Here is a 20,497-nt window from a genome sequence, read left to right as displayed (position 1 = left end):
TCTGATTTCCAGCATGCATACAAAGTAGGATACTCTACAGCAGGGATCGGCAATAGGCGGCCCGCGGGCCGACATTGGCCCGCCAGCAATAATTTCTGGCCCGTCAGATTATTTTGAGAATATGATATTGATGTGACGCGCGGGAAATATTCACTCGGGACGCCAGGGTGTCTTTTATTGTGAGGCTGCATCTATCTACCGGTAGTCATCATGTCTGTCACTATAGCCAATTGAAATGCTAGAAATGGTCACGTGGACTGGGAGAACCAATGGAATAGTCCCACCGGGCCTGTGTATATTTCCCGAACGCACGTTCACTTCCGCGTTCGAGATGCGAGCGAGTTAAAAAGAAAACGGGGAAATATAACGCTTCTTTTAATAAACAGGAGCAATACTTAAAATACGGGTTTATCGCAACAGGTCGGTGATTCTTGCGTGCCGAGCCGACGTCCTCTCTGCATAATATGTGGCGACAACAACAACAACAACAACGAGGCAATGATGACAACTGTGTTCAAGTTGGCAGATAAAGTTCAGATAAAGCATTCAACGCCAATCTGGAATTGGAGGGCGGCGAGTGGATATGACCTGTTTCAAACATTAGCAGGGATTTTGGAGGACTTAACAACAAACAAGGTATGGTGAGTCGTGTTTTCATGCATTTTGATCTGTGTTCATCACACGCCGCTGTGATCTGCAACAGCTGATCTGCTGTTCATGATGAATGAATGAATGAATGAATGAATGAATGAAAACTTTATTTAACAGATTGCAGAATGGGTTATGGGTACAATACAGTACGGCGCAATACACACAATTGGTAAGGGGATGCAGACCAGAGAAAAACGTTTGTCTTTTTTCAATATCAGTATATTAAATTAGCCATTGTTTTTGATCCTGGCCCGCCAAGCAACGGCTTGGGGAAAATCTGGCCTGCGGCCAAAACTAATTGGCGACCCCTGCTCTACAGGAACTGCTTTAACATCTCTTACAGATAGCTGGCTACAACTGATCGATAGGAAGTTAGTTGTGGGTACAGTGCTCTTGGATTTCAGTGCGGCTTTCGACATCATAGATCATGACCTATTATTATTGAATTATACACATATGGGAAGCTACTTGTCTAATAGACAACAATGTGTTATATTTAATGGTTCCATGTCAAATATGGTAACACTCCAGTGTGGTATTCCCCAAGGAAGTTGTCTTGGACCCCTCCTTTACTTTATATTTGTAAATGATATGCCTTATCTATTGAAAAGTGCAGGTATAGCCATAGGCGGCGGGTATGTAAGGCCAGGCCAGGCTATGCCGACCCAAACCAGCAGCCCCAGTCTGCGCATTATTAGGCCTAGGCTACGATATTGTGTGTGTGTGGGCTGCTGCAGCCCGGTGGTGACAATACGCAAGGGTCGGCCAACCAAGGTGTCAATGGCAGTAGGTTTGGTGGCCGTTTAACATTCCAGAGTGCAGGCAGTAATCAATCACGCAGCATCATCAAACTAACCGATGCCAGTCTGGTCTTCAAAATCCTCCATGGTCTAGCCCCACCCCCACTTTCCGATTTTTCACCTCCAGGTTCACCAGAACTGTTGTACCGGGTGACTTGGCTGTTCCATTAAGGACAAGTACATTTAGCAAATCAGCCCTCTCCGTGAGAGCTGCCAAGACCTGGAACTCCATTCCAAGTTACATGCCGCCATAACACGGATCACCTGAGGCCAAGGGCTTGCTCTACGAGGGCATGATGAGACTGAGTCAGAGTTAATCAAATCGTGGAAACTTTTTAGAGCTACTATGTACATTGTTTTAATCATATTGGATGTCTTCATTTGAACAATTAATTTGCACTATATAAAATGAGTGGGGCTCATTGATAGTCTATCAGTGAGCTGGATGCAATCCTACCTTGAGGGGAGGGAACAGATGGTGGAGGTAAACGGTACCCTATCCCCCCCCCTCACAGTGAGCTGTGGTGTTCCACAAGGAAGCATACTAGGACCGCTACTGTTCCTAATTTATGCAAATGACATGTCGTCAGCTTGTGACTGCAACTTGTTCCTGTTTGCGGACGACTCAGCCCTGCTGGTCTCTGACAAGAACAAGTTACAGGTTGAAAAAACCCTCAGCTCGGAACTAGGCAGAATCTGCATATGGCTCGCTGATAACAAACTATCATTACACATGGGCAAAACAGAGTCCATTCTCTTCGGTTCAAATAACAAACTCAGCAAGACCGACGGCTTCTCAGTTACAGTGGGTGACAATATTGTCACAAGGAAAGATGAAATTACCTACCTGGGGTCCATCCTAGAGGCTAATCTCTCCTGTGACAAAATGGCATCCAATGTAATAAAAAAAGTCAACCAACGAACTCGATTCTTGTACCGGATCTCCTCTCTGGTAAACAAGAACACCCTGAAGACTCTGGCAGGAGCACTCATTCAGGGGTACTACGACTATGCTTGCACCTCATGGTACCAAAGCACCTCAAAGGCGCTAAAAACAAAATTACAAACATCTCAAAACAAACTGGTCAGACTACTGCTTGACCTTACTCCTAGAACCCACCTCACCCCTGCCCACTTCGACAACCTAGGATGGCTTAGAGTAGACGACAGAGTACAACAACTTGCAATGGGCCTGGTCTACAAGATACACTACACGACCAAGGTACCCATGTACATGTCAAAATACTTCCCAAAGGTCAGTGAATACCACGATCACAACACCAGAGGGAGCTCCACAAATCATGTCAAACCCAGATTCGGCTCAAATAAGGGACTAAACACGTTTCGCAATTATGCCACATCAATGTGGAACGCCCTACCCAAAGCTGTAAAGGAATGTGGATCACTACCCACTTTCAAAACCTCTCTCAAGGGACACCTACGGGAGACTGCAATTCAACACTGGCCCCTGTAAATATCCTAACCCAATCATTCCAACCCCCTCCAATGTACAGTCATTTACCTAGTATGGTTTTGTCAATAGTTCAATGTACAATTGTGTTTGTTTGTACAGTGTCTCCTCCCCCCCCCCCTCAATGTACAGTGTTACTTGTTTATACAGTATGCCCCCCGCCCCCCCCCCCCCCCCCCAACCACCTCCAATGTAAATTACCCAGTATGGTTGTCAATATCCCAATGTACCCAACCCCCCCCACCCAACCTCCAATGTACAGTTTCTACGTCAAATGTATATACTCCCTTTTCTTGACTCCTTCTGTATCACAAACAGTACTGTATTTGCAAATCTGGTATGTCATAAATGTATAGATGTAGCAGTACTGACTATCTGTATGTCATGTATGTCATATATGTCTATATGAATTGAAAATGGGGGACCCTGATGGAAACAAGACAAACGTCTTTCTCAGGTCTGCATCCCCTTAACAATTGTATGTATTGAGCCGTACTGTATTGTACCCATTCTGCAATCTGTTAAATAAAGTTTTCATTCATTCATTCATTCAGTAGCCTAGTGTGTATTGTATGAAATCAGAACCTGGACAGCACCGTTTGCGTGCAAGCAAAAAAGAAAAAGGAAACATTTTGCATGCTCCATGCGAGTCCCATCCCATCGATAGCCTACCCTAATGTCCAGCTCACCTACCGCCTATGGGTATAGCGATTTATGCTGATGATCAGTGATGGGAATAACGGTGTTATAAATAACGGCATTACTAAAGGCGTTAGTTTTTTCAGTAACTAGTAATCTAACGGATTACTCTTCCAATCTTAATAACGCTGTTACCGTTACTGCCAAAAAGTTACTATGATTTTTTTCATCAGACGGAAGCAATACTTTTTTTCCTTAGTTAGTGGACAGTGCGCGATTGGCTGAGGTTGAGTAAAATGGCACGGTAAGCCAATCAGAGGTATAGGTTTGAAAGCATCCAGGGTCTGACACACAGTGACAGTTCAGTCAACGTGAGAGATTGAGTCCGTGTACGTTTTGATAGTTGGTTTGGCGAGCCCAAATAATCCAAAACTAATCCAACGAACAACACAAGCGAGCAGTCAACGACAGACCGCAGGTCCATGAGCGTTTCTTTTTTCACTCTTCTGTTAGTTGTGTTGCAGCGCAGGGCACTACACAGTAGTGGAGGCTACAGCCTTATCAACAGTGCTTTCACTTCCTGGTTTAACACTTTCAGTGCCAGGGACGTCATAACTCGTTTTATTAGCCCCCCCACTGAGTGCCGATGACGACAAATATCGTTTTATTAGCGATCTGAAATCATATTTCATCAACCGAGTCTCCCGTTGGTACAGCAGCCCCTACAGGAGCTCAGAATGGGAAAAAAGCTGTAATTTTAAGATAACTATTTTATCACACTTTTTACTAGGGATGTCCCGATCCGATCACGTGATCGGAATCGGCGTCGATCACGTGCTTTTCAGAGGATCGGGGATCGGGAAAAAATTATAATAAAAATCGGCAGTCAAAAAAAGAGAAATTTTATTCAACAAACATGACCATGTCCACGTCTTAAACTCATACGGAGGCCTTAGTTTTGGTTTTAAATTACATATAATATATCATCATTAATGTATTTATTGTCACACAGAGCAGAATAATTGTCCACAACAAACACATTCCCCTTTAATTTTCACCGTTGCAACAAACACCCCTTTAATTTAGACGCTACACGCTCGACCACATCACAACAACAGTACAACACGTCGCTCCCGAAACACGGTTAATATCCACTGACTTGAGCAGCTAGACTTAATGTCAGAGGTTTGGAACTAAGCATTTTAAAATAGAAAGTCAAGCCAGTTGCAATGTTTGCAAGGAGGACAGGCTCGAGGCGAAGTTTTCAGACTAACTTTTCACCTGGAGGATAACGTTACGTGACTGAGGATTATCGTCTGCGTTTCAGACCAGAATGGACCATTACGTAAGTCGAACACTGAATGTATACTAATGTGCAAACATATATTGAAACTTTTAATATTTCTCATATGAAGCAGAAGCACATTTCTCAGGGTGAATGTAATAACAAAAGCCTCCGCTCTCGCGCCCCGGACTGTAGGCAACAGATGGGCTTGTTGTTCTGCCAGTTTCTGACAAAAATGCGTCAAAATTGATTACTAATGTGAAAGATCGGATCGGAAACGATCGGATCGATAGATATTTAAAATCACATGATCGGGATCGGATCGGAAGCAAAAAAAGGCGATCGGGACATCCCTACTTTTTACTTCTTACTGATGACTATTTTTAAACTGAATCATTTTAAACTATTTGTATTATTTGTATTACTGAATCAAACTGTAAACAGAGAGCCTATTGGGATGCTAGATCTCGTTATATGCTCGTTATTATTATTATTATTATTATTATTATTATTACCCTACCTACTTTCATACACTTCCAATGAAATTCATATGTCGGTTCTATGATGTTAGAGTGATGCTCTGTTGTTGTGAGCGACACACTGCTCTGTTGTTCTATAAGGTAACTTAGAAAGTGTTAAGAGCGATGGAAACTCAAAGTACTAAGAGCGATACACTGCTCCCTTGTTATATATTTTTCTTTATTGAACAATCTTATCACACTTTTTACTGTCCGTTCTATCTTATTATTTTTAGCCTATTTTAAACTGAATCAAACCGCACTTTTTTACTCTATCTAATCAATTCTATTTTATTATTTGTATTGCTGAAGAACTGATTTGCCTAACCTTGCTACCTCTTTGTATTTACATTTTTTATTTTTTATGCTCGCTTATGCCTGTATTTTTTATTGTTGTGAAGCACTTTGAACTGCAAGCTCTGTATGAAAAGTGCTATACAAATAAAGTTATTATTATTATTATTATTATTATTAACACACACAGGTCTTCCAGGTTGTCCCCAGCCTCTGCCCCGCTCCAAGCCAGGCCTCACGTCAGAGAAAAGGCCTCACTGCACTCCTCCTCCACCCCGTCTTCTGACTCTACTGTCTTCAACAGCCCCTCCAGCAGCTGCTCCCCGACCTCCTCAGGAAAGGTATTCATTCACACATATTGTTGAATGTCGGATATTGCGTATTGGCTAGACATCATAACCTGGACTATACAGTATATAGAGAGAAGGAATAAAACGCTGAGAGACAGAATCCGTGTATCAAGGAAGCAACATTTTTATTTGTGAAGGTCGCTCTTATATACACACACTCAGCTGATATTAATGAGTCCATCACTCAGCTGGTGTCAATCAGTCAATCACTTTGAATGGATGACGGGAGAGCACACTCATTATTGTCAACACCCCCACTTGCTATCTACTGACCTATCTAAACTGGAGAAGGAAAAATAATAATAACAATCGGTTATTGTAACACTTTTACATTCCATTAATCAAACGAAGGCCGTCATTGATATGGTTCCTCTCCTGAGTGAAACAAGAACATAAATCATTGGATTTCATTATTTACACAGTCCATTTTCTTTCACTGGCACTCTTATAACATTTTGAAATAAACAAGAAAAACAAAAAATGTGACCGCTTGGTCACTACTCACACTGATGTGGTTTCTCTCCCAAACATAACCTTTGTGAACCTATTTAGTTTGTCCTTAGTTGCTGGTTTGGTAAATACATCAGCCACCATTTGATCTGTGGGACAGTATCGCAAACAGATCTGTCCATTTAGTACTGTAGATCTGATAAAATGGTACTTTATGTCTATGTGTTTCCATCTTTGTCTGCAGACTGGGTTCTTAGCTAATCCTATGGTTCCCTGATCAATGGGTGGTGCATACTTACATGCATCCATATGTGTCAGCAGTTGTACCAGGTGTAAACACTCTTGGGTGGTTGCAGCTAGTGCCATGTACTCTGCTTCACATGTGGACAATGCCACCGTCTGTTGCTTTTTGGTCTTCCATGAGACCAATGGACCAGTCTCATGTAGACTAACACAGTACCCTGTTGTGCTGCGTCGGTCTGTGACATCTGCTGCCCAGTCCGCATCACTGTAAGCCTGTAACCTCAAATCAGAATTACACTTCTTGTAACACAACATTTTATCACTGGTGCCCTTTAAGAACCTCAATACATGTTTGACAGTAGCCCAATGTTCCTCAGTTGGTTTGTTAAAATACTGAGACAGTTTACTCACTATGAAACACTGATCTGGCCTAGTACACATAGTAAGATAGATTAGGCTACCGACCACCTCTCTATACCGGGTGACATCATTCATTAGTCCTGCCCCTTCAGTGTAATCGAGTGCCCGCTCACATGGTGTTGATCTGGGTTTACAGTCCTGCATGTCAAACCTCTCTAGCATGTTCTTTACACACTGCTTCTGTGACATTGTCACACATCCATCGCACTGTTCAAAGTCGATTCCTAGGAAGTGTGTCAATCTGCCCATATCCTTCATCTGAAATTTCCTTGTGAGCATCTCTTTTACAGCCTTCATTCCATTCTCATTACTGGCTGCAAGAACCAAATCATCAACCCATATAATCATGATTACCTTCTCATGCTCAGTTTCTCTTGTATATACACAGTGATCAGCAGGGTTTTGCACAAATTCATTCACAATTAGATAGTCATGTAACATGTTGTTCCAATTCCGGCCAGACTGTTTTAGACCATACAGTGACTTCTCTAGTTTACACACCAATGTCTCTGTGCCAGATGTCTGTTCATAACCCTCTGGCTGTTCCATGTATATCTCATAATCTATCTGTGCATGTAGGTAGGCAGTTTTAACGTCCATCTGATTTAAAATCAAATTTTCTTGTGCAGCTTTCTGCATCAATACTCTGACACTTGTCAGGTCGGCTGTGGGAGAAAAAGTCTCTCCATAGTCAACACCCCTTCTCTGACTGTAGCCTTTAGCAACATATCGTGCCTTGTATTTATCTGTACCATCTGCATTTTTCTTGATAGCATACACCCATCGACCCCCCACTGCAACTTTGCCCTGTGGCAAGTTGGTCAAAGTAAATGTACCGTTCTCTCTCAGTGATTGCATTTCATCCTCCATGGCACTGACCCATTCCTTTGATTCGGGTGACTTCACTGCATCACTGTAAGTTAAAGGTATGTTACACAACATTTTGTAACAATAATCAACATTAACCTGTGTCTGGTCTTGACTTACTTCATATACACTATCACCAAAATAATCTGGCTTCTTCCGGTCCCTAGAAGGATAGCGTGGAGACTCCTGTTTGACCTCCTGTTCCTCTCTAGCCTGATCCTGGCTGTTCTCTGGCCTGGTCACAGGAATCTGCTGTTTAGCAGTCTCTGGACTAGCATCCATTTGTTTGCTTGTGCTAGCCCTAAGTGGCCCACCAAAATCCTCATCATCTATGAATATCTCAGTCTGTGTCTGCTGCTCACCTACTGTTTTTGGCATAAATCTGACCAGCCTGTGCTTTCTCACCTTTCCACTGTCGGGGTAGAAAACCAGGTAAGCTGGGCTCTTCTTGTCATGCCCGACAAAGAAGCCCTTCTCACTCCTAGGGTCTAACTTTTTCTTGTGCTGTCTGTAGGCATAACACAGAGTTCCAAACTTCTGCATCCTAGACATATTAGGACGTTTCCCTGTCAGCAGCATGTGAGGTGTCTGTTTAGTGCGATTGTTAAAACATCTATTCCTTACTTGAGCTGCAGTCTGTACTGCATAAGGCCATAATTCTTTTGGGAGCTTGCTCTCTAATAGCATGCATCTAGCCATGTCGAAAAGAGTCCTAAACTGGCGTTCTGCAGTACCATTCTGATGTGGCGAATATGGTGATGACGTCTCATGCTTTATACCATTTTTCCTCAGTAGCCCTTGGTACTCTTTACCAGTGTATTCTGTACCATTATCAGACCGGATGCGTCTGATCCTCCCATATGAGGCGGTGTCAGCTATGAACTGCTCTGTTGCTTGCACAGTATCACTCTTATGCTTCAGATGATAGATAAACACAGTACTTGAGTAGTCGTCAGTAAACGAAAGTGTAAATCTATGCCCATCTATGGACACTGGGTCAATAGGACCCGCTAGGTCTGTGTGCACCAACTCTAGAACCTTTTTGGCTCTCACATCAGGCTTCCTGTTGAAGCTTTGTACAAACTTTCCCTGAGTGCACACTTCACAGTTCAGTTTAGACTTGTCAATTTTCCCTTTAATAGTCATACCATCAACAATAGGCTGGAGTTTCTCAACATCAGCATAATTGCAGTGTCCTAGAATTTCATGCCATGTCTGTATATCAAAACAGCCCTTGCTCTGATCACATTGGTCATCCACTATGGGCAAATAATACAGCCTATTATGTTCATGGATGTGAAATTCAGTACCGTCTCTGTGTATATCAATGCGTTTGTCTCACCATCTTCTCTCAACTCGTCAGCAGACGCCTCGTCAGGGAGATCCGTTTCGAGAGTGCCCTTTAGTCTCCGTAGCCGGAGATGGCCCATGAACTTAGTCTCCCACAGTTCATACTTTTGTTCATCTCCGTCAAACGCTAGACGAGACCAACGCGAACTCCCTTCCGATTGTCTGGTCGTCATGATTCTAGCGCTCTGGGCCCATAACCTGTTGAATGTCGGATATTGCGTATTGGCTAGACATCATAACCTGGACTATACAGTATATAGAGAGAAGGAATAAAACGCTGAGAGACTGAATCCGTGTATCAAGGAAGCAACATTTTTATTTGTGAAGGTCGCTCTTATATACAGACACTCAGCTGATATTAATGAGTCCATCACTCAGCTGGTGTCAATCAGTCAATCACTTTGAATGGATGACGGGAGAGCACACTCATTATTGTCAACACATATCCATCGGCCTCAGAGTGGCTTTTGGTCCGAGACGGGATCCCCGCGCCTATTCTTTAATTGGAGCCGAAGAGTGCTGCCGAGTGCTTCCGCGTTTTCCCTGATTGGCTGCGACACGCCCCGCGGCAGCGCGGCAGCCGCTCCGCGGCAGAGCTTGCGGCATTATGTAGCCGTAATCCCAGATGTTTTTCCATCGACGCTTAGCTCAACTGGTACGCCGCCGTGCTGTGGAGCCTGCGGTGCGGTTGGTCACAAGTTCGAATCACTTCAATTTTCTTTTTTTAGGCATTCTTTCGGAGTTGGTTAAGGTTAGGGTTAAGTTAAGGTTAGGCATTATTTCGGAGTTGGTTAAGGTTAGGGTTAAGTTAAGGTTAGGGAGGGTTAAGGTTAGGCATTCTTTCGGAGTTGGTTAAGGTTAGGGTTTGTCACAGAGAATGCCTGTCTGTCTTTCTTGACGTGGAGGATGCAGCCTATTTCCGCACTGTCGCGCTGCCGCGGTCACATGGCCAATCAGAGAAACGCGACGCACTCTTCGGCTGTGATAAATATAGACGCGATCCCCGCTCCATCTGTCTTTAGGAACGACTTCAGTCCAACGTCGTGCAGTGCTCTGACGCCACACTTAAAACACAAGTTGTCTTTAGGAACGACTTCAGTCCAACGTCGCGCAGTGCTCTGATGCCACACTTAAAACACAAGTTGTCTTTAGGAACGACTTCAGTCCAACGTCGCGCAGTGCTCTGATGCCACACTTAAAACACAAGTTGTCTTTAGGAACGACTTCAGTCCAACGTCGCGCAGTGCTCTGATGCCACACTTAAAACACAAGTTGTCTTTAGGAACGACTTCAGTCCAACGTCGCGCAGTGCTCTGATGCCACACTTAAAACACAAGTTGTCTTTAGGAACGACTTCAGTCCAAAGTCGCGCAGTGCTCTGATGCCACACTTAAAACACAAGTTGTCTTTAGGAACGACTTCAGTCCAACGTCACGCAGTGCTCTGATGCCACACTTAAAACACAAGTTGTCTTTAGGAACGACTTCAGTCCAAAGTCGCGCAGTGCTCTGATGCCACACTTCCAACTGACGAAGAGGAACGGAGAGCAGCAGTTGATGCAACTTTGTAGCACTTGAAGATAAATTAATAAAAAAGGAAAATGGTTAAATGGTATTCTAGGGGAATTTAAAGTACTGTCATTATTCCAATAATGACACCATCAGAAGCATTTTTGCACATATGGTAATACTGTGCTTGGTTTACAGAGTGAATCAATCAATCACAATCATTACTCATAAACTGCGTTCGGACATGAGCACAGTTTGTCATTACCTGGACATACAGCGCCTCAGATTAATGTGCCATTAATTAGAGTCCAGTGCTTGTCCGGAAGGGGCTATACAGCAGCAACCATGACTCAGGGAGGCGGTGCATGAAGGGGCTATACAGCAGCAACCATGACTCAGGGAGGCGGTGCGTGAAGGGGCTATACAGCAGCAACCATGACTCAGGAAGGCGGTGCATGAAGGGGCTATACAGCAGCAACCATGACTCAGGGAGGCGGTGCATGAAGGGGCTATACAGCAGCAACCATGACTCAGGGAGGCGGTGCGTGAAGGGGCTATACAGCAGCAACCATGACTCAGGGAGGCGGTGCATGAAGGGGCTATACAGCAGCAACCATGACTCAGGGAGGCGGTGCATGAAGGGGCTATACAGCAGCAACCATGACTCAGGGAGGCGGTGCATGAAGGGGCTATACAGCAGCAACCATGACTCAGGGAGGCGGTGCATGAAGGGGCTATACAGCAGCAACCATGACTCAGGGAGGCGGTGCATGAAGGGGCTATACAGCAGCAACCATGACTCAGGGAGGCGGTGCATGAAGGGGCTATACAGCAGCAACCAGGGAGGTGGGTTAACGTTTCCAAATGGTTAATGGTCTTAATAGGTTCTAGACTAGAGAACACTGTTGGTTGGCGATGTGAACATACGTATACTGTAGTCCGTCCCCTCCTTTCTCTCTGTATCTTGACCCGCCGCTGGGCTCCGTTCCTCCAGCACTCCAAGATGCCGTTCCCGCGGCCGCCCTTGTCTTCGGTGCGCTACTTCATCATGAAGAGCAGCAACCTGCGGAACATCGACACCTCGCAGCAGAAGGGGATCTGGTCCACCACGCCCAACAACGAGCCCAAGCTCAACAGAGCCTTCTGCAACAGCAGCGCAGTCTTCCTCGTTTTCTCCGTCCAGGGCTCTGGACACTTCCAGGTGAGCCCAGGCGTAGAACCAACCGGCGTGATGCTCCAATACTACGGTTGGGGTGCGGCACTGATTAACCCCCCCCCCCCCCCCCCCCCCCCGATTAAATTTCCATTCCCAAGGTCATCGATTCAATTAGGCGTAATGGCACTGGTTTTTAGTGGACCATTGTCAACAGATGTCATTTGCTCAACTGAGTTTCCATAGTAGTTCAGCAGACTAGAGAGACATCTGCAGACTAGAGAGACATCTGCAGACTAGAGAGACATCTGCAGGACGAGGCAGACTAGAGAGACGTCTGCAGACTAGAGAGACATCTGCAGGACGAGGCAGACTAGAGAGACGTCTGCAAACTAGAGACGTCTGCAGACTAGAGAGACGTCTGCAGGACGAGGCAGACTAGAGAGACGTCTGCAAACTAGAGAGACGTCTGCAGACTAGAGAGACATCTGCAGGACAAGGCAAACTAGAGAGACGTCTGCAGACTAGAGAGACATCTGCAGGACAAGGCAGACTAGAGAGACGTCTGCAAACTAGAGAGACGTCTGCAAACTAGAGAGACGTCTGCAAACTAGAGAGACGTCTGCAGGACGAGGCAGACTAGAGAGACGTCTGCAAACTAGAGAGACGTCTGCAAACTAGAGAGACGTCTGCAAACTAGAGAGACGTCTGCAGGACGAGGCAGACTAGAGAGACGTCTGCAGACTAGAGAGACGTCTGCAGACTAGTGAGACGTCTGCAAACTAGAGAGACATCTGCAGACTAGAGAGACGTCTGCAGTCTAGAGAGACGTCTGCAGGACGAGGCAGACGAGAGAGACATCTGCAGGACGAGGCAGACGAGAGAGACGTCTGCAGACTAGAGAGACATCTGCAGGACGAGGCAGACGAGAGACGTCTGCAGACTAGAGAGACGTCTGCAGGACGAGGCAGACGAGAGACGTCTGCAGACTAGAGAGACGTCTGCAGGACGAGGCAGACTAGAGAGACATCTGCAGACTAGAGAGACGTCTGTAGGACGAGGCAGACTAGAGACGTCTGCAGGACTAGAGAGACGAAAGGCAGGAAGTGGTGAAGGCAGCGTGACCTCCCACGCGTTACACTTCACCAATGAGAGTCCTCGCTGCCAGGTGAAAAGAGAGCCGCTGGCTGTCTCCGCATGTGTCGGAGGAAGCATGTGGTAAACTTCAGGGTTCCCTTGTACCGACCAGTAGGGGGAACATGCGCACAACAACCAGGTAGGGGAGGGGGGGAATTGGCATAACGACTAAATTGGGATTGGGAGAAAAGCATAGAAAATCAGGCGGAGAAAAAGAGGATACAAAAAAATAAGGACACTGTGGGCCTTTGTCATAAAATTGTTTGCCCCATCATTATAAAAACCAAACCATGGGGTTCATCTGTTCTTGTGGCGTGAGGTTTTGGCCCTGATGGACCGCAGCCTCCTGCCAGAGGGGAGTGTCTCAAACAGATTGTGACTGACCGGGGTGGTACGGGTCGGCCACAATCTTGCCTGCGTGCTTCAGGGTTCTGGAGGCGTACATCAGTAGGCTGATGTTGGTTTGGTTGAGGAATGGGGTGTTTTTATAATGTGGCCAATTTCAGAATTCATACATGTTATTCCTCTGGTCTGAGACTGTATAACAATATTAGAGAAAATTAGCAACTCTTTCCCAAATCCAAAAACTAGAGTGCCCTAGTCATCAAATTTAAAGTCAGTAGCTGCTCCATAAAGAGAGCACCCAGGGGAATGTTCTGAGTTCATAGGTACATGTTCTGTTTGAGGACTGAGACCACTACTATAGAATCAAAAAAGAGAGTAGCTCATGTTCACAAATATTGACTCAGACCGTTTAGAACCTGACAGTCTTTCTTCCTGTTTGATACCCACACAGTTTAAAACATGACAGTCTTTCTTCCTGTTTGATACCCACACAGTTTAGAACCTGACGTCTTTCTTCCTGTTTGATACCCACACACTTTAGAACCTGCCAGTCTTTCTTCCTGTTTGATACCCACACACTTTAGAACCTGCCAGTCTTTCTTCCTGTTTGATACCCACACAGTTTAAAACATGACAGTCTTTCTTCCTGTTTGATACCCACACAGCCTGACAGTCTTTCTTCCTGCTTGATATCCACACAGTTTAAAACATTACAGTCTTTCTTCCTGTTTGATACCCACACAGTTTAGAACATGACAGTCTTTCTTCCTGTTTGATACCCACACAGTTTAGAACCTGACAGTCTTTCTTCCTGTTTGATACCCACACAGTTTAGAACCTGACAGTCTTTCTTCCTGTTTGATACCCACACAGTTTAGAACCTGACAGTCTTTCTTCCTGTTTGATACCCACACACTTTAGAACCTGCCAGTCTTTCTTCCTGTTTGATACCCACACACTTTAGAACCTGCCAGTCTTTCTTCCTGTTTGATACCCACACAGTTTAGAACCTGACAGTCTTTCTTCCTGTTTGATACCCACACAGTTTAGAACCTGACAGTCTTTCTTCCTGTTTGATACCCACACAGTTTAGAACCTGCCAGTCTTTCTTCCTGTTTGATACCCACACAGCCTGACAGTCTTTCTTCCTGCTTGATATCCACACAGTTTAAAACATGACAGTCTTTCTTCCTGTTTGATACCCACACAGTTTAGAACCTGACAGTCTTTCTTCCTGTTTGATACCCACACAGTTTAGAACCTGACAGTCTTTCTTCCTGTTTGATACCCACACAGTTTAGAACCTGACAGTCTTTCTTCCTGTTTGATACCCACACAGTTTAGAACCTGACAGTCTTTCTTCCTGTTTGATACCCACACACTTTAGAACCTGCCAGTTTTTCTTCCTGTTTGATACCCACACACTTTAGAACCTGCCAGTCTTTCTTCCTGTTTGATACCCACACAGTTTAAAACATGAGTCTTTCTTCCTGTTTAATACCCACACAGTTTAAAACCTGACTGTCTTTCTTCCTGCTTGATCTTTGTATCTCAGGGCTTTTCTCGCATGACGTCGGTCATCAGCCAGGAGCGCTGCCAGGACTGGGGCTCCCCGGGGCTCGGGGGGGTCTTCGGCGTGGCGTGGGTCCGTACGGAGAGCCTGCCCTTCCAGTGTACCCAGCAGCTCCTCAACCCCTGGAACGACAACAAGATGGTCCAGATCAGCAGGGATGGACAGGTGAGAGTCTTAACTCTTAGTTGACCAAGACTATATAGATCATTGAGCCACTAGGTGTCCCACTAGAGCACCAGCGTGTCTCAACTAGCAGCACGTTTATCCAATCAGGTGCATTCCATGTGGGGAAATGGGAGGTATGGAGAGGATACATGCAGGCAACATGTAAACAACATAGATTTTGGACCCGCCAAAATGTTTTAAATGATGAATTCATCATTTATTTGGGGGGAAGGCAATACTTTGCACCTTTCTTATTTGATTTCGATGTGTGTGTGTGTGTGTATGTATATATATATATATATATATATATATATATATATATATAATTTTGCGATCATTGCGATCAGCCCCAGCATGGGATATTTTATTCTTTTTAACTATGTAGCACTCTGAGATTCTCAGGAAGGTAGGGTGTGTTACAAATTAAATGTATTCATTATTATTATTATATCCCTGGCTCCAGAATTTCATTGGCTACAAAGGTGGTCAATCATTTTCGCCATCAGAGGTGACTGGTCCGTTCACAACCGGACGTGGTCACTTGTCCGAATTACTTGTCAAATGACGCTCGTCGGCTGTTTCGTCATGTAACTCAAAACCAGTGTTATACGAAATTATGACTAAATATGGTCGTCAACAAAGCTTTTCCCCCTGACGACAACGAAACGTCACGTTAATGCAGATCATGTGACACTAACGTGACATGAAATTCATTCATTCACTAACGTGAAATAATTCATGCAATGTCATTGACTACAAACGATGACAAAACTAAATGTAGTTTACAAAATAAAATCTTGCCGAAATCTCTAATTTTAAGACTAGACAAAATAATTATAACTTTTAGAATAATTAATGTTATTAGTGCAGCATTTCCGTGTCCTGTGTGCAGCGCAAGCGATTTGATTCTCTGGGAATACGTTAGTAGATATATAGAGCTGGAAGGAGCTACAGCTGTTTTGGGGAAGAGTGGGGCGCGTGCCTGTGATCAGGTCCGTTGTTGTGTTGTGGTGTGGAAAGAGGAAGAAGGTGAATAAAACTGTTATGTTGATCACCAAACTCAAGTCAAGAACCGTTTCCACTTCTTACTGTCCAACGGCGAATGCTGTCTAACTATACTTTGAAACTAACTGCTATGTTACTGTTAGCAACTAGCTACCTGTCAAACCATCTCTAACGGCATTCCCTTTTCTTCTCACGCTGGAAACTAATGCAGGAAACAATCCTCACGCTGCCACCAATGAGGAATAGTCCGCCTATGCTTTCAAACTATAGTCAAATAAAATCACGGGAGAATTGATATCTGATCATCAACATAGCGGTTTTATTCACCTTCTTCTTTCCACTCCACAACACAACAACGGACCTGTCACAGGCGCGCACCCGTGCCCACTCTTCCCCAAAACAAAACCCCAAGAGGGCGCGCAACTCCACCTAATAACGTCAGCATCAATAATAACATGGAACACAATAAATAGCTTACATAAGTCTAACCAGCTAGCACTAATGTTAGCTTGTTTTTGTTTAGAAAAAGCTCACGCCAACTTATGAGGCTGTAACTGAGTGGCAAGACTAAATTGAGACTAAACGAAAAATAGATAAAGGTGACTAAATATGATGACAACGAAAAAGAGCATTTGACACATGACAGACTAAAATAAAGAATAGCTGACAAAATAAATACTGCTCAAGACTGAAAGGTAGGTCGAGAGTGGTGTCGGATCGAACAGCGGGAGGTTTAACTTTCCAACAATGTATTGAATGATTGGGAGAAACGCAGCCCTGGAGGCGGCAGACGAGCGCAAAGATTTTTCATATTGTGTAAGAAACTTCAGAATGTTACCTTTCAAAAGAGATCAGACTCATGCATGTGCTATATGTATACAGTATAATAAATAGTTAATTACTTTGGGTATGCAATCGTCAAAAAAGAAAAAAGAAGTTAATCAACTAGTGGTTAAAAACACCATTGGATACCTTTAAAATCAACTAGTGGTTAAAAACACAAGTTAATCAACTAGTGGTTAAACACACCATTGTAATCAACTAGTGGTTAAAAACACCACTGGATACCTTTAAAATCAACTAGTGGTTAAAAACACAATTTAATCAACTAGTGGTTAAACACACCATTTTAATCAACTAGTGGTTAAAAACACCATTAGATACCTTTAAATCAACTAATTCATTCAAGTTCTAACTATGACTATTACTCAAGTAAGAATTTTGAGGGCAGCTCTAACATTGCAATGGTTCTCTTTTCATCATTGAGAAAATTGAAATGTGATGGGAGGGCAATTTCTGCTATGTTCATGCAACACTCCATGGCCACTCCCGCTTCCTTGCCTTCCTCAGTGTCTCTCTCTCTGTGTGGTGATGATGTGTAGGAACCTCAGTGTCTCTCTCTCTGTGTGGTGATGTGTAGGAGCCTCAGTGTCTCTCTGTGTGTGTGGTGATGTGTAGGAGCCTCAGTGTCTCTCTCTCTCTCTGTGTGGTGATGTGTAGGAGCCTCAGTGTCTCTCTCTCTGTGTGGTGATGTGTAGGAGCCTCAGTGTCTCTCTCTCTGTGTGGTGATGTGTAGGAGCCTCAGTGTCTGTCTCTCTCTCTCTGTGTGGTGATGTGTAGGAGCCTCAGTGTCTGTCTCTCTCTCTCTGTGTGGTGATGTGTAGGAGCCTCAGTGTCTGTCTCTCTCTCTGTGTGGTGATGTGTAGGAGCCTCAGTGTCTGTCTCTCTCTGTGTGTGGTGATGTGTAGGAGCCTCAGTGTCTGTCTCTCTCTCTCTGTGTGGTGATGTGTAGGAGCCTCAGTGTCTGTCTCTCTCTCTGTGTGGTGATGATGTGTAGGAGCCTCAGTGTCTGTCTCTCTCTGTGTGTGGTGATGTGTAGGAGCTGGAGCCCCAGGCTGGCGGCCAGCTGCTGCAGCTGTGGGACAGAATGCCAGGGAAGCGACAGCAGCCTCAGGTTCAGCACCAGGTTCAACCAGAAGGGGCCTGGTCTCTACCAACAGACCTCTCTGCACTACACGTTCACGAGCCCCAGCCATAGGGCCATGGGCTTGGGCTTGGTTATGTAGGTACGAGCATATGCACTTTGGTGTATATTAAAAAGAAAGAGAAGTTTCTCCGTGCTCCACAACAACGTTTTTGTTCCAAAGATGTTCACTGTGGAAGAAGAGCCAATAGGGCCACTTTTCTCCTGACGGCAGAGGTGTGGACTTCAATCAGAGGACTTGGTAATGTGTGACTTGACTTGACAAAATCATAAAATACTTTGAACTGGACTTTGACTTTAACACCAATGACTCGTGACTTATGACTTGTTGAGAATTGATACCCTCCCCAATCCCAAACCATAAAAACACAATAATAAAATTAAATTAAAAGCTAATCAACTCCTAATTTTCCTTCTTGTTACGTTATACAGTATCATTCCCTCTGTACCTGCCGCAGTTGGCGAATAGGCAGAGGAGAACCAGGGTGTCTGTCCTGTGACTTCTGTTGGCAGAGGAGAACCAGGGTGTCGATGTGCTGTGACTTCAGTAGGCAAAGGAGAACCAGGGTGTCGATGTCCTGTGACTTCTGGTGGCAGAGGAGAACCAGGGTGTCGATGTCCTGTGACTTCTGTTGGCAGAGGAGAACCAGGGTGTCGATGTCCTGTGACTTCTGTTGGCAGAGGAGAACCAGGGTGTCGATGTCCTGTGACTTCTGGTGGCAGAGGAGAACCAGGGTGTCGATGTCCTGTGACTTCTGTTGGCGAGTAGGCAGCCTAGCTTAGCACAATGAATGGAAGCGGACAGGTCCGGTTAGCCCTCGGGAGAGGTGTTAGTTGGACAATGCCTAGGCTAACCGGCACTGTCCTCTTCCATTCATCTCTATCTATCTTTTAGTCTCTCTCTGGAGAAGACGATAAGCAAATTTCCCAACATGTTGGCGTGTTCCTTTAACACCACTGACCTACACGTTGCAGACCCGGTAGCTTCTATACTTTAAGCAAGTGGCTTGTCCTTCCGCATTCCCGCTTTGCGCTCTGATTGGCCACGCACGTTTCTGGTCATGTGACATGTGCGCCAATCGTGGGATGGCAAGTTTTTGGACGGTTAAGCTTAGGCGCTCTTTCGAAGTTGGTTACGGTTAGAGTTTGTCTTAGAGCATGGCGATAGAACGCCTGCCCTGATTCCAAACTCTAACCTTAACCAACTGCGAAAGAGTCACCTAAGCTTAACCAGTGATAAACTAGGCGTTAGGTAGTTTGCAGGCTGTTCGACCCGGAACTTGCCGTCCCACGATTGGCGTCACATGACCAGAAACGTGCATGGCCAATCAGAGTGCAAAACGGGAACGCGGAAGGACAAGCCACTTGCTTAAAACATAGACGCGACCCGGTACAGAACCAATCCTTTATTAATTAAATGCACTTCCTCAGGCGTTTCAGCCGATGAACTTTGCAACGCAGAGTCTGCGGGACCCAATCGATTGATGCACTATGATGAGATTTGCCATAGCCTCACTATTCGAGAAGGTAAAGCAAATGTAATATGAGTTTCTAACACATCACTATGAAGAAGAAGTAATATAATTAGTCAGGCTACATTTAGTTAAGAGTAATGAGTAATATGAACATTACATTTTGAAAGCTGAATGATTACCCTACTCTAATAATCTTGTTTTGAAAATGTTGAAATGGCATTCAATTTGGCAAAGAACTCATAAGGACTTGTTTAGGACTCGAAACGCAAAGTTTAAGACTTGTGACTTGCCTGTCTTGACTCGAGACTTCAAACTTATTTGTGACTTGCTAAAACTAAAACTTGGTCCCACCTCTGACAAGTGGCTCCCTGTCATCAGAGAGGAGGTGTCCTATTCGCTCGGGATTACTTTAGGTTTCAGTTCAAACGGAACACAAAACCACATGGTCTTTCCTCAGACAGATCAAGAACCAACCTCTAGCCCTTGGCTTAAAGGGTTGGACCCTTTAGTCGACTGGTTAGAGCTGTCGCCCGCCTTCGATCCCTGGCTGCCCCTGAATTCGCTATAGGCGTCAGAAGTGGGATGGCGGACCGTGAGGCCATCAGAAGCTTGTGCGCCCAGAGGCGTGAGTCTGACCTGGGGACACGCTTCCCGGATGTCGAGACTTGGTTGGTTCTTGATCTGGTCTGGGTAAGACCATGTGGATTTGTGTTCCGTTTATGTTAATATGTTCCATTTGTGTTCTCTTATCTGTTCATGTTTATGTCAATATGATATTTGTAATAAAGGTGTTCATTCATTTTAAAGCCTTTAT

The 20,497-nt window shown here is 44.8% G+C and overlaps 1 protein-coding gene across 2 annotated transcripts in view; it reads left to right on the top strand.

The window, feature by feature from the left end:
• The window catches only part of ythdc2 (YTH domain containing 2), a 130,375-nt gene extending 110,877 nt beyond the window's left edge, over nucleotides 1-19,498 (top strand). The window contains exons 28-31 of one of the 2 annotated variants that reach the window (XM_084336258.1): nucleotides 5,849-5,999; nucleotides 11,841-12,047; nucleotides 15,037-15,219; nucleotides 18,104-19,498. In XM_084336258.1, the coding sequence (XP_084192384.1) occupies nucleotides 5,849-5,999; nucleotides 11,841-12,047; nucleotides 15,037-15,219; nucleotides 18,104-18,262 (700 nt within the window). In that variant the 3' untranslated portion in view covers nucleotides 18,263-19,498. The remainder of the gene's footprint in view (nucleotides 1-5,848; nucleotides 6,000-11,840; nucleotides 12,048-15,036; nucleotides 15,220-18,103) is intronic. The other variant, XM_084336259.1, reaches the window with a different exon arrangement.
• Nucleotides 19,499-20,497: the final 999 nt, after the last annotated feature.

This window comes from Notolepis coatsorum, assembly GCF_963971535.1.
Source record: "Notolepis coatsorum genome assembly, chromosome: 19".
NCBI lineage: Eukaryota > Metazoa > Chordata > Actinopteri > Aulopiformes > Paralepididae > Notolepis > Notolepis coatsorum.
This window is presented reverse-complemented; position numbering and strand designations above follow the sequence as displayed.